Source organism: Microplitis demolitor, chromosome 10 (assembly GCF_026212275.2).
Source record: "Microplitis demolitor isolate Queensland-Clemson2020A chromosome 10, iyMicDemo2.1a, whole genome shotgun sequence".
NCBI classification, from domain to species: domain Eukaryota; kingdom Metazoa; phylum Arthropoda; class Insecta; order Hymenoptera; family Braconidae; genus Microplitis; species Microplitis demolitor.
The window spans coordinates 4,667,045-4,680,914 of record NC_068554.1 but is presented as its reverse complement, the minus strand read 5'-3'; the positions used below and the strand labels follow the sequence as shown (position 1 = coordinate 4,680,914).

Here is a 13,870-nt window from a genome sequence, read left to right as displayed (position 1 = left end):
TGCTATCATTTATTTTTATTTCGTGAATTCAATTTTTTATCAACAAAAAACTGCGACATCAATGACGTACTTTATTTTTTTTTTTTTTTTTATTAAAAGGAAAAACTATTAACGTAATTTTTTATTACGAGTATTTTTTATGGCTGTATAAAATTTTATTTGATGCTTAATAAAATTTTTATTTATTGTTTTTATTTTTATTGCAGTTAGAAATGGTTATTCGTGTGTGCCGGTTGCGCTCTCGGAGGGACTCGATATCCGATTAAACACCGCGGTAAGAATTGTCCGATACAATGATACCGGTGTTGAAGTATGGGCAGCACCCTCTAGAAGTCCACACACCAATGTAACCGTCCACAAAGCTGACGCGGTTCTGGTGACGCTGCCACTTGGGGTTTTAAAAGCTTCAACGCCACCCTCGGCAGTAAACTTCGACCCGCCACTTCCGGATTGGAAGTCGCAGGCGATTCAACGTCTTGGATTTGGTAACTTAAATAAGGTACCGTGTATACTATTATTATTTTGTGTAGTTATAATCCAAAAGATGTTTAAATTGCTGTCGCAAAGTTTTTATTAATTTTTTAAAAATTAAAAAAATGGAAATTTTAAAATCTGATTATTTTTCTCCAGTAAAAATTAAAATATTTTAATTTTGTAACAAATTATTTTACCAAAAATTTTTATGTGACCATTGTACCCCCACTTTGTAATTATCATCGATGTTTATTAAAAATATCATATCTATCTGTAATAATAAATTCTTAAGAATTAAAATAAGAAAAATTAAAAAATTATACGAAAAAAAAATCGGAAAATTTTTATGGTGACCATTTAACCTCAGAAAATAAAAAAAACCCTGAAACTACTAAAATTATTAGTAGTGTCTCAACTTTTGCCGGTTTAAAAATTACTAGGGAAAAAATGCGGATCGAAAAATTTCAAAATTCTAAAGCCGTGATTTCAAATAGCAAAACAGTTAATTTTATGATTTAAAATTTTTATTCAGAATCCCATATAGAAAATCAAAGACATAATTATGCTAAAAGTTACCAAATAAATCCACCATAAAAAATATGTTATTTGAAAAAATTAAATTCAAACGATTGAACAGAACAGTAGAGTCATGTGGAGCAAGTGTGCGAAGTGGGTAAGTGTGCGCCAACCCATTCATTTCGAACTGAAATGCATGGGTTTGCGCACACTTGCCCCACATGATTCTATAGTTAAATAAAAATGATAAATTCAAAACGTAAATAACTGACTCAGAAAAATTTGTTCCTTATTGTGTTTTGAAATTGGGCAGCCGAGATATCCTCAAATTAGAAAAAAAAAAACATTTGTCAATGAAATAATATTTTTAGCAGATAAACCATAAAAAAACCACAGCATTTTTAGTTTTACACATCACCCTTACACTGACCCTCTATTATATAATAATTTATTGGTTTTGAAAAAAAAATTTATCAAATTTTTAAAAAGACCATTTTACCCCTCTGTCTTTATATTTCCTTTCAAACCCCCTAAAATTTTTTGTTTAACTTAAAAATTACAAGCCATAAAAAAAGTATTTAACGGTAAAAAAAGGAGTATAGACACGAAATAAACATGTGCGTGATTATTTAATTTGCAGGTTGTGCTGTGTTTTGAGCGTATTTTTTGGGATCCAACAGCTAATTTGTTCGGGCATGTTGGTAGCACAACAGCCTCCCGCGGTGAGCTATTTCTGTTCTGGAACTTGTACAAGGCACCCGTTCTCTTGGCTCTTGTTGCAGGCGAGGCTGCTTGCGTTATGGAAAATGTCAGTGACGACGTTATTGTCGGTCGCTGCATTGCTGTGTTAAAAGTAAGTCGTGTGTCTAACTAATATACTTGGATGCCTGCTCACCCAACCGAGTATGTTACATGGCTCACTAATATATATTATCCATTTGCACACACACACACACACACACACATACGCACGCACACATGCACACTACTAAGTAAAAATCAAGTAATACGATCTAGTGTCTTGTATCTTAACTTGCAGTTCGTTAGTGTGTGAGTGTGAGTGTATGATTGTGTGGGTGTAGGTATAACTAGAAGCACGTAGAGCACGAGAGTTTTGTTGGCGAACACGATGCTGCGGTTTAAAGTTATCTAATATATAGCTAAACATTTGGTTATTGTTGTTTGTTGTTGTTCATTACTTCCAGGGTATATTTGGCAACCAAGTCGTGCCACAACCGCGTGAGAGTGTCGTTACGCGGTGGCGCGCGGATCCATGGGCACGCGGGTCCTATAGTTATGTCGCGGTAGGCAGTTCTGGAAGTGATTACGATCTTCTTGCTGCTCCTGTTGCACCGCCAGCCCCGCCGAATCACCCGTCCGGCGCACCACAACCACTTCCACGAGTCTTCTTTGCTGGTATTTATTCCACGGAGCAAAATAGCTCATTATTTTTTTTTATTTTTTAAACAGATGTTAATTTTTTAATTATCTCGTAATCTAATGGCTTAAAATTTTTATTTTTAACTTATTGTTAAAGATCAACCCAAACTTAAATTAAGAATTTTTTCTTTATCTGTAACTTGTCAAAAAAAATTTTCATAATTAGAACCAAAGTTATAGCGAATTAAATTTTGAAAATCTGAATTACGCTTAAAAAAATTTTTTTTAGTTAGAGAAATTAATTTGTTAGCTCGTTTTATTTTTGAGCTTTGAAATGTTATCATTATTATTGATAAAATAAAATTTTGATTACGAAACCATGACAGGTGAGCACACAATCAGAAACTATCCAGCTACAGTGCACGGCGCATTTCTGAGTGGATTGCGCGAGGGCGGTAGAATAGCAGATCAGCTTTGCGGAAGTCCTTACGCGCCGCCAAACATACCAACATCCACAACCAACTCACCGGCAACATCAGCAACCAGTGCATCTCAATAAACCAGAAAATACCCCGTTCAACGCATCTTCTAACAACACTATTTTTAAATAATTTTACCTCCACTGTGCAGAAAACCATCCAATTTCACTCATTCCATTCCAAATACTTTTATCAAAAACCCGAAAAAGTTACAGTCGAAACATAAACTACCAACCTTCCGCTTCAATAGTTTCGTAGTTTTTTTTTTTTTTTTTTTCATTTGTGCGTTAACTTTTTTTTTCTTTTTTCATTAAATCTTTTTCTCTACAAACTTTTTCATTATGACTTTGAATCTGAGTTTGAATAGAAATCCAGAAGGGAGTCTACTCTCGAGACCTATAACTAAACAAAAAAGGTTTTTTTTTATCTACAATCTGCTGGCATCAGTTTTAGAAGCTATTGAATTTTTATCGATCGATTAAAACGGTTGTTACATTGTTGGCTTTGTTAATGCTTTGAATTACTTTCTACTGCTAACAAATACATATAATATATAAAGGGAGTATCGTGACAATTAAAATAATTAAAATAAAATTTCCAAATAAATAAATGATTTGTAAATCAATTTTTCCTTAAAAAATAAATAAATTTTTAAAAATATTTTTATTTATTTCATTTACTTTTTTTTTATATTTTACATGACCGGATATAGTTATTTAATGGAATTAATAGAAATCAAAAAGGGCTTTTTGTAAAAAAAATCTTCACTGAATATTTTCAGGTGGTCATTTTACTCTTCATTAATCAATTGGACGAAATTCGGGTATTTTTGAAATATAATAAAGAAAAAAATTTTTTTTAAAAAGTGAGGTAAAGGGTTCCAGCAATTCTGGTGAACTCCCCGGGTAAAAAATAATTTTTATTTACAATGAAATTAGATCTAAATTTCATCATGAAACTCAGTTCGTGACACAAATATGACTTTCATCATAAATTTTTATCAGCAACTTTAATCACGACAAAATAATGACAGTTTAATTTTGATCCGAAGTTCGTTCGCTAAATTAATTTCACAATCAAAATTGGCTTACGTAAACCAAGTACTTGGTAGAAGAAATTTATTGGTAATTTTTGAATCGATAAATTTGACAAAATTTTTAATGTAGTAAAAATTCAGTCAAGTTTCTACCAAAGTCATTTCCAGTTCAAATCAAAGACGAGATAAATAAATTTTATAATTGATACGGATTTACTAGACGAAAAATTGAAGCAAACTTATGATGAAAGTCATATTTGTGTCACGGTCTGAGTTTCGTCGTAAAAATCTAAATTCATTATGAAAACATTTTTTTACACGAGTAATTTTCTCGAAAAATTTTAGTTAGAGAAATTTTTCCATGATTAGAAATTTAATGAGCAAAGAGGAAAATAGTCATATAAAATTAATCATTTTAAAAAATTGGTAATTAATATTTTCTGCTATTTAAATTTTGAACTGGCCATTTTACCCTCTAATAATGAATTAATAAATTTGAAAACCGGCTAACCCTGCAGACCAACCCCAAAACCCGCCACTATTATTAGCAATTTTGTGTTCTTTGAACTTAATATTTTTTTTTGCTAAAAAAAAAAAAAAAATTGGAAACAATTGATGAGCAAGTGGTTTTTTAATTTTTGTTTACAATTTCGTTCAATGAAATCAATGAATTCGAACAAAAATCGATAAATGCGATTAAAATAAAAAGTTAAATAAATTTTAAATCAGATCAGAGCGTTAATATATAAAATATCAGAAAAAGGGAATTGAAAAATCCAACTTTGATTATGTCTATAGAGGTATATTATATATAAATATACTAAATAATAAAAAAAAATAAATCATGTGTAAAAGATGTTGAGGCTGAAAAACAAAACAAAACTTTTTAAAATTAATTTAATTTACCATTTATAAATATTTATTGCTACCACGTGTAGCTATTTGATTGAATCAATAAAAAGTACACGGAGTAGTCGATAGAAAAGCCCTTGGAACACAAAAGCCACTTTTAACTGTTTGCCTGTTTGTTCAAAAAATTTCTGTATAAAAGTCCATGATTGATTCCAGTCGACTTTTATTTATTTTTTCAGTCCTATTGTTTTTTTACGCGGCCGGAAAAAATTCGGTTAGGAAAAAAAAAAAGAAAGTTTCGAGAGGTTTTCCAGCAACGGGCTTTAAAGTTTTAAATAAATGAGTGAATTCAGTGGAGTGTTTTGGACTGTAATGTATGTTATGTAGACGGCATATTCCCGCTCACGTGCATCTGTTTGTCCCCTGCAATTAATGAACACCCGCGGTGTGCATGCCCCGAGCCGAGTCACCGCTACGCACACCCTAAACTATGCGCTGCAATTACCATGTATTTATGCACACATAACATGCTGAAGGTAAGTACAGTGGCAATATTCGGTGCAGTGTGTGAGAAAATTTAATGCCTACGATATTATTTTCGACAATATTGTCTCATAATACAAATGCTGTGTAATAGAATAACGTGTAATTAAAAAATTTTATTAAGCACCCAGACTTTGATATAAAAATTTTTTTTTATCTAACTCATGCCGAAAAATACGCCGCTAATTGGCTAAAGTCAGTCTCATAAACTTTTATATTAAAATACAATGCTTTCTGATTGGTCAAACGATTCGTTTAATATATATTAAAACACTTATTTTTATATTCAAGCCAATCACTAATCAGCTTTCTCTTTTATCACGTCACTTTGAATTTAGCTGCTTTATTAATATAACCAAAATTTCTAGACTGCGCATGCGCCTGTAATTATTCAGCACACACATGTGTAGATCAAGGCAACGTCAGCTGAATTTTATAACGTTATATATATATATGTCTTATATATATAACCTTATATATATGTCTATTAAATATTTAAGTTTTTTAAATTGAATAATATTAAACAAAGTATACAATTTTATAAATCTTTTTTAATAATAGTTAATTAACTTTTTACCTCTAACTGCATGACACTGAATTTAGACATTTAATGGCGTTTTTCTTCATGCATTCATTACATAAACTATTGTATATATTTAGTGACATTGAGTATTATACCGATTCTACATGGTGTATAAGATACTACTTTAATTCTATTTTTGCGCGTAGTAGTATTCGAAACCAGTCATCCCTGTTTAGAAAATTTCATAGAATCCAATAGATTCTCATACATTCTTATAGAGATTTTATAAGAATGAATGAGTTCTATGAGTAGTGCTATAGTTTATAGGGCCTTGTACACACAGCTATAAGATTCCATCGGATTTTTTAAGCAGGGATTAATTTTCACGGTTTTGATTTCTAACCTTAAAATATTTCAAAATTCTAATTAATTTTTTTTTCAATAACAAAAAATTTTCCAAGTCAATAAATGATTTGTATTTTTAAAAATTCACTTTTGCTCTAAAAAATATATATTAAATCATTAATTTTTATTGCTAAGCTTAATTTCCAGGGATCAATTAAAATTCCAAGTGAAAAAAAAGGATTTTAACGGAAGAATGAAGGGGGGGGGGGGGGGGTAGTTAGCCTATCAGAGAACGGAATCGATAACAGGGGACAGAATTTAAAAATAGATAAAACATCAGCGGTTTTGATATTTTATTATCGAGCATGTGGACTGTTTATAAATTGATGACGATTGAACACGTATAGATGATGTCATTTTGAGATACCGTAATACAATAGAGCTCAATAACGTCCATTGTACAAAAATACAATGGAAAAATGTACAATGGAAAAAATATTTTTAACAGTTGAAAAATGAAAAAAAAAAAAATAATAATTTTCACATTACTTCGAGCCAATGGTTACATTATTGGCAAATCAACCTGCCTAATCGTATCTCCTTCACACCACGAGCATTTTGTCTGTGTCAAGTCGACCATACACAAGATAATATATATTATGGTTATAATAATAGAATTTTACCCTCCAAGCTGCTTTTCATGATTTACGACGCGTCAAAAATTATCAATTTTACACTCGGATAGTAATTATTATCTTATTAACAATATCAGCACCAATTAATTTATCGATCACTGACTTGGTGACATCTACAGGAAAAATATTTATGAAATACATCTTATCCAACTCTTTTTAAAATCTTCTGTTAGCGACTTCCTGAAGAAACCGAAACGCAATTTTATCAGTAGAAAACAGTGTTAAAAATTTATTTTATCAGAAAGACCGGGTATGGTTGTCACAGTGGTCATAAAAGAAAACAACGAACGGAATATGAACATTGATTGGTGTTGAAAGGGAGGTGATGTCTTTACGCCGATCAATGAACCGATCGCCATCAATGACCGCTGTGACAACCAACCCGGTCTACCCTAGTTTTTTTTTTCGATTAAATGAGAGCCGTAGAAACAAAAATAAACAATAAAATGATGATCTTTCAGAATAAATTTTTAGATTTCTAAAGCCTATTTTTCTTCATATATTTATCACCAGATTTGATTTTGAAAATTTAATTTATGAATTTTCTAAATTGATCAGAACTGAATTTCTTAGAAAACCTTTTTTTGTATAAGTAATGATTTTGTTTATCTATAAAATGGCTGAGGTCATCGAAAATCTAAGTAAAAAGTTTGAAATATTTATTCTGTTTATTAGTCTCTAAAACTAAATTTGTAAAAATTAATAAATATTCACACTTTTAGAAAATTAACTTGACAGTACAATCAGAATATTTTATTTAAATAATAATGATATTATTTTTTCAGAGTCATAGATTCAAAATGGCGAAAACAATTTTACTGCTAACAATTTTCTTAATGATTTACTTCTATACTAGTGCAGTTAAAAGATGCTTAGGTGAATAGGTAAGTAAACTTTGATTAGTGATTTGCCATTAACATAACTCATAATTTTTTTTTATCTATTTCGATCTCCCATGCTAATAATTTTATTTCTATAATATAGGCCACAAGACTTTACACTGTACATTATTGATATTTAATAAGTTATAGTGTTTTATTTAAAACACAGAAAAAACTGGGGAATTAAAATCAGTTTATTTACTTAAAATTATGCCTTTTTTTTTAGTTTCCAAATGTTCGATGATAATGTTTTTTTAAAATTGCAAATATTTATCTAAAATAATCACTGTCTGGAAAATTTTATAAAATCATTTTCTTATAGAAATTATATAAACTGTAAAAAATTTTTGGAATGATCGCGGATTAAATCCGGAGTGAAAAGGGCGCAGATGACTGTTTATTTCAAAACCCCAAATTGGATTGAAATAAAATCCAGACCATTCCGAAATCCCTCCGCTGAAAAGACAAACTTCCCATTTACTCCTTATATGCGGAGTAATTTTTTTTCAAACTCCGAAACTTTGATTGACGGAGTGAATTCGGATTTAAAAAAAAATCATAATCACTCCGAATTCACTCCCGATTTTTTACAGTGTAGTAATATTTTATTTGTTTATTTAGTAAATGGTCCGACGAAAAAGAAAAAAAAATATGTGGTCTAATAATATTCTGTTGAAAGTTTACTCGAAGAAGCTATTCACTTGGTTTTCACTTCCCAGTCCACCTCTAACCCACCCACACACACATTAGTGGGTTAGGTAGGACAAGTACAGTGGCGCCACAAGCTTCTAGTCGCCATTCCATTCGGTCCAAACCAAACTTAGTATTGAGGCATTCAGGTATCCAAGATTCAGTTATCCCATTCTCTGGTTCTATCCATAGTAAACTCCTACCCCTTAGTTCCGACTCCTTTACCCTCTGGTCGATTGCACCCCATTTATCCCCCAGGCGGTGTTGGCGTGCCCTTGCTGTAGTATCTCGCGGTTAGGAACGTGTCTGTACCCACTAATGTCTCGTTATTCGAGTAATTTAGTGTCGCGCAAACCAGCGACTTTAAATCGGCTGCTTTGGGGGCCAATCCACTGCTAATTTACTACCGATTTAAGTTTTAAATTTTGTACTTAAAAGTCTTACTGAGCTACTGGATAAGTCGATGCCGATCTTTATGTGGACGTGATACGAGTGACTATGAGGCTTATTTATTTATTTTTATTTTATTTTATTTATTAATATAAAACCAAGCGAGTAAATTATTTTTATTTACACATTTGTGTCAAAGGGTTTTTATTTTCACTGAATTTGATTATTTAGCGCCTGAACTATTGGGTTTACATTAAAATTGATAAGGACCATTTTTGTAGAGTATTTAAATTGCTAAAAATTTTTACTGAGTTATTTTTACCGTAAATTGCACAGTTACCCCGGAATTTCGACTCAAAGTTCGCAAAATAAAATCATGTCAAATGAAATGCGCGCCACTGTAGTTTAATATTAAATTTCAAGCATAAATATTGAATTTACATAAAAACTCAAAGATACCTTTTTTAAAAAGAATTAAATTCTCTACAATATTGCTTTCATATATTTTTTTCATATTTCAAATAGTTAGCTCGTAATTTCAAGTCAAAACATCTATTTACTCTTTAACCAAAATATAGTATAAGTTAAATTGACATTCTCCTTCATATTTGTGAACTTTACCAAGCAAATAATTTTAGATGCGATGTCACGTTTCCTATAAATATTCACCGTCAAAATTCTCATTATATCCTCCATAAACAAAGAATTAATTTTCAAAAATTTCTTACCAGACATTAGACCAAAAAAAAAAATTTGTGAGAGTAATGAAAAATTTTGAATTAAATAATTATCAGTCCCGAGTTAATTAGTATTTATTATTAATAATTTTAAAAATAAATTTAAATTTTCATAAATTAATTTAATGAAATATGTATGAAAGCAAAGCTTGATAATAATTTTTGTTTCGTAGAGAACAAAGTAGAGGAGAACAATATGTGCAGCTACAAAATTTAAAATTACACAGACATTGGGAGTATGCATGCAAGCATGACTACATTTAAATGCAATACAATACAACATATAGTATAATATATATGTATTTATATATACATGTATAATAATAGTATATTGGTCCTCGTCAGCTCCCGGCTATTTTATTATCCTTCTATTCATCTCTATTTACGTACTATGGCCACACAAAATTTTTGGTATCCAACATTTAATTATATGCTTTGTATATTTAATTATAAATATATATATTATTCCATGGCATTATGAATGCATGGAGGTTATTAAAAGTTTTAGACTTTATTGCATTCATGAAAAAAAAAATTAATTAAATGTAATAGAGTACGAGAGTTAAATTTTTTACTTAACAAACAGCGGGTGAGCTTGGAAAATTTTTTTATTTATTTTCCTGATATATTAAATTTATATTAACATTGCATTGTAATTTTGATAATTAATTAATAATATTTGCATAAAGGAACAAAAGTTAAAAAAAAAAAGAAAGTAATTTTTATTTGATTTAAACTTGAAGGTGTTTTATTTTTATTTACATAAGAAATTTAATTATTTTTCATTTTTATGAAATTGGGGTAAAATGGTCAATAGAAATTTTTAGTAAAAAAACTATGATATGAAATATTTTTTTTATTATTAAAATTTTGATTATTGAAGGGCAAAAATGTCATGTGAAAAATTTAATTATTAATTTATAAAAATTTTTAATTAATTAATAATATATTTTACTAAAAATTTTAATGATGCCGTCTTTTTCTTTTTTGTTAAAATAAAAAGTGGTTGATATTTTCAATTAAAAAAAAAATTTCAAATCGTGTTAGTTCTCAAATTACTGAAGTTAGCCGACGTCCAATGATTTTTTTTTTTTTTTTTTTTTTTACGATAAATTATAAAAAAAAATTATTTTAAAAAATTGCACCTGTAGTTTTTTAAATTTTTCCTACGTGCATTTTTTTAGTTTTTTATTTATTAATTAATTTATTGAAAAAAAAAAGACCAGAAATTTTTAATTGTCCCCTAACTTTAGGATCATAATTATTTTATGAGTGGGAATGTAGCAGAAAAACTAATTTAAAATTATAAATAATTAAAAAAATAATATTTATAAAAAATGCACTTATTAATTTCAAAATTTTTTAAATGCGCATTTTTTTCAAATTTTATTTTTTCAATTATTTACTCTCTTTATTAATGATTTAAAATTTGTCTGATGTCTGCTACATTCATACTCAGATTATTTTTTGTAAAAAAAAAAATTTTTCAACAAAAATTTTTAAAAATTTTATGTAGAATGATATGAATAGTAAATATATAAAAATTTAAGTTACTATAAAGTGAAAAGTATAAGTAACAAAATATCGATCTTGAATACTCTCGTAATAATACTCTGAACTAACTATCGATTTTCTGTATGATAAATATATATCGCTCGGTAAATATAGTCTACAGTAAAGAAGAGTGCAGGAGTTCTGCAGGTTCTTAAAGTTGCTGTAAAGTAAAACGTGTATAGATCGTTACCCACAGTCGGGCTGGTAACTTTCGTTTATATTTCCGCGGAATCTCACCCGCGCTCGCTAGACTTCGCTAAGTCGTTATTCTCATCACTACCTTAATTCATTTTCTCCACTGCTAATTTAACTAAGTAATTAATAATGAACCTAAGTTATTTTTTTTTTAATTAATTAAGATCAAGTACTAGCAGATAAATTATATTAAAAATTTATTATTTCATTACATAAAATTTTTACTCGTGCCAGAAACAATTTGATCAACTTTAATTAAAAAAAAAAAGAAAAAAAAATTATTGCCATAATTATTTAATTTTTTTGATTCATTTGATAAAATATTAATTTCGTAATTAATTCCATTTTAACGACTTTATTAAAAGATTAAACTACATATAATTTATTTATTAATTCTTAATTCAATTAAATATATAAATTCATCATCATACATTTATGTATTATCTATACAGTATGTATATATATTTAATTAAAATTTTAATTATTGGAAGATGAATATAAATATTTATTTAATTAAATTTTTTGTTCGATTTAATTTCAATCACTCAAATGAATAAATTATTCTGTTACTTCATATATTGAATATTTAATTTTATTATTTTTTTAAATTAATTTATATGTACTTATACGAATATATCAAAATCGATTTGTAATTTAATTTTCATTTATATTCAAATTTTCTTCATATAAATAAAAGTCGTGAAATATTTCAGTTTCATTATAAAATTTCAATAATTAAATGTTTTCAAGAAAAAAAAATATTGATAATTTTGCCCCGAAAAAAATATTTAAAAACAAAGTTTTACTTTCTTTTAAAGATCCAATGCTCGGCTGTATTTTAACCAACCTGGTGGTACATTTTTTATCACTAGTTTTCAAAATATTGATTTTCAAACTCAACCTCTTGTTGATTAGAGAAACCTAAGTAGTAAAGCCACAGCAAAATTTTGAAAAAAAAAAAAAAAAAAAAAAAAAAAAAAAAAAAAAAATTCTACAGTAGTTTATTTTACTCAGTAATTCGTTCGATTTTAATTGTTCTTAATTTAAGATAATAATTAAAAGAACGAAAATTTCAAAAAAACACCATTTTTTTTTTCAAAAGTTTTAGCCTCATTATTTAAGATGGCCAATTTGCCCCATTCTCTCATAAGTACTTCAAGTTCACGATTTTGTAAAAAAAAAAAATTTCCACTCCTACATAAAGTCCCGTTTTGCTCCAGATTTTCCATAACTTAAATTTTTTACTTTTCAATTCAAAAAATTTACAATTTGAAAATTAGAATCAAAATATTGACTTTTAATTTTATTTGAAAAATTTCCATTGATCTAATTTCGATATCTAGGTTTCGGGAAATGAATGATATGATTTTAAAGTTAACAGACAGTTGACAAAAAAACTAAAAATATGCACATGTAGAAAATCAAAAAAACTTTAAGTGCAGGTTTTTTAAATATTTTTTTTTATAATTTATCGTTTTGAAAAATTCCAAAAATTACTAGACGTCAGTTGACCAGTATCATGTCGGGATATTTATTATTGAAATCGACTATAAAATAGAAATTCCGAAATGTCTTTAAAAAAAAAAAGCAATGTATATTAACTTATATCATAGAAAAAGTTTCAAAAAATTTCCAAGCACAAAATAACCGCCGCTCATTTCACCATTATCTTGAAGTAAAATTTATAAACAAACTTCAAAAACTAATCAAACTATCCTACAGTACTTTCACCAACAAAAATACTCTATATATATATATATATATATATATATATATATATATATATATATATATATATATATATATATATATATATATATATATATATATATATATATATATATATATATATATATATACTATAGTAAATACTTGGAACTTTTATTGCAATGACAATTAAATTTTCTCTCCCAAATAAATAAATCCCACGATTATATCAGGATTTAATTGACAATAAAAATTCTACTGTCCATTATCTATATTTATTATTTAAATGGAAAATAAAAACAATAAATAATGATAGCAACCAAAAAAACAGTATAAAAGCCAATTAATCCTTCATTTAAATGATTGTTGACGTAAACACGATTTCTACTTTCCATCTCTCTCTTTCCTCGGCCATTATAAATTATAACGTTCAATAATTGTCCATTCACTAGCGCGTATTTACCGCGTAAATTCATAAATTCCAATTTATCCATCACATAATAGCACTTAATATCACGGTTAACCGTTAACCATTTTCGTGGTCCCTCAAAAAAAAAAAAAAAAAAAAAAAAAAAAAGAGAAAGAAAAAAAAATCCACAAATAAAAATAAAGGAAAAATATTTATCATCCAATAATGACCATTATCATTGTCAATTTCAAGCACGTACTTATATTTTTTTTATTTCCTGTTAGTCACATCTACGCTTGCTCAAACAACCCCAAGATAGTACGTTATTTTTTTTTTTTTTTTTTTTTTTTTTTAACTTGCTGAGGAAATGTAAGAATTAATTTACGACTCCCTGTGGAATAATATAGTTCCATTGATACTTCCATTGGTACTTGGCTTTAACTTTTTTTTTTCTTTGTCGTCTC

The 13,870-nt window shown here is 28.1% G+C and overlaps 1 protein-coding gene across 1 annotated transcript in view; it reads left to right on the top strand.

Annotated features, from left to right (window-relative positions):
- The window catches only part of LOC103580293 (lysine-specific histone demethylase 1A), a 201,100-nt gene extending 197,591 nt beyond the window's left edge, over nt 1-3,509 (top strand). The window contains exons 10-13 of the mRNA XM_053742158.1: nt 207-499; nt 1,631-1,843; nt 2,196-2,406; nt 2,757-3,509. Coding sequence (XP_053598133.1) covers nt 207-499; nt 1,631-1,843; nt 2,196-2,406; nt 2,757-2,929 — 890 coding nt within the window. The 3' untranslated portion in view covers nt 2,930-3,509. The remainder of the gene's footprint in view (nt 1-206; nt 500-1,630; nt 1,844-2,195; nt 2,407-2,756) is intronic.
- The last annotated feature ends 10,361 nt before the right edge of the window (nt 3,510-13,870 follow it).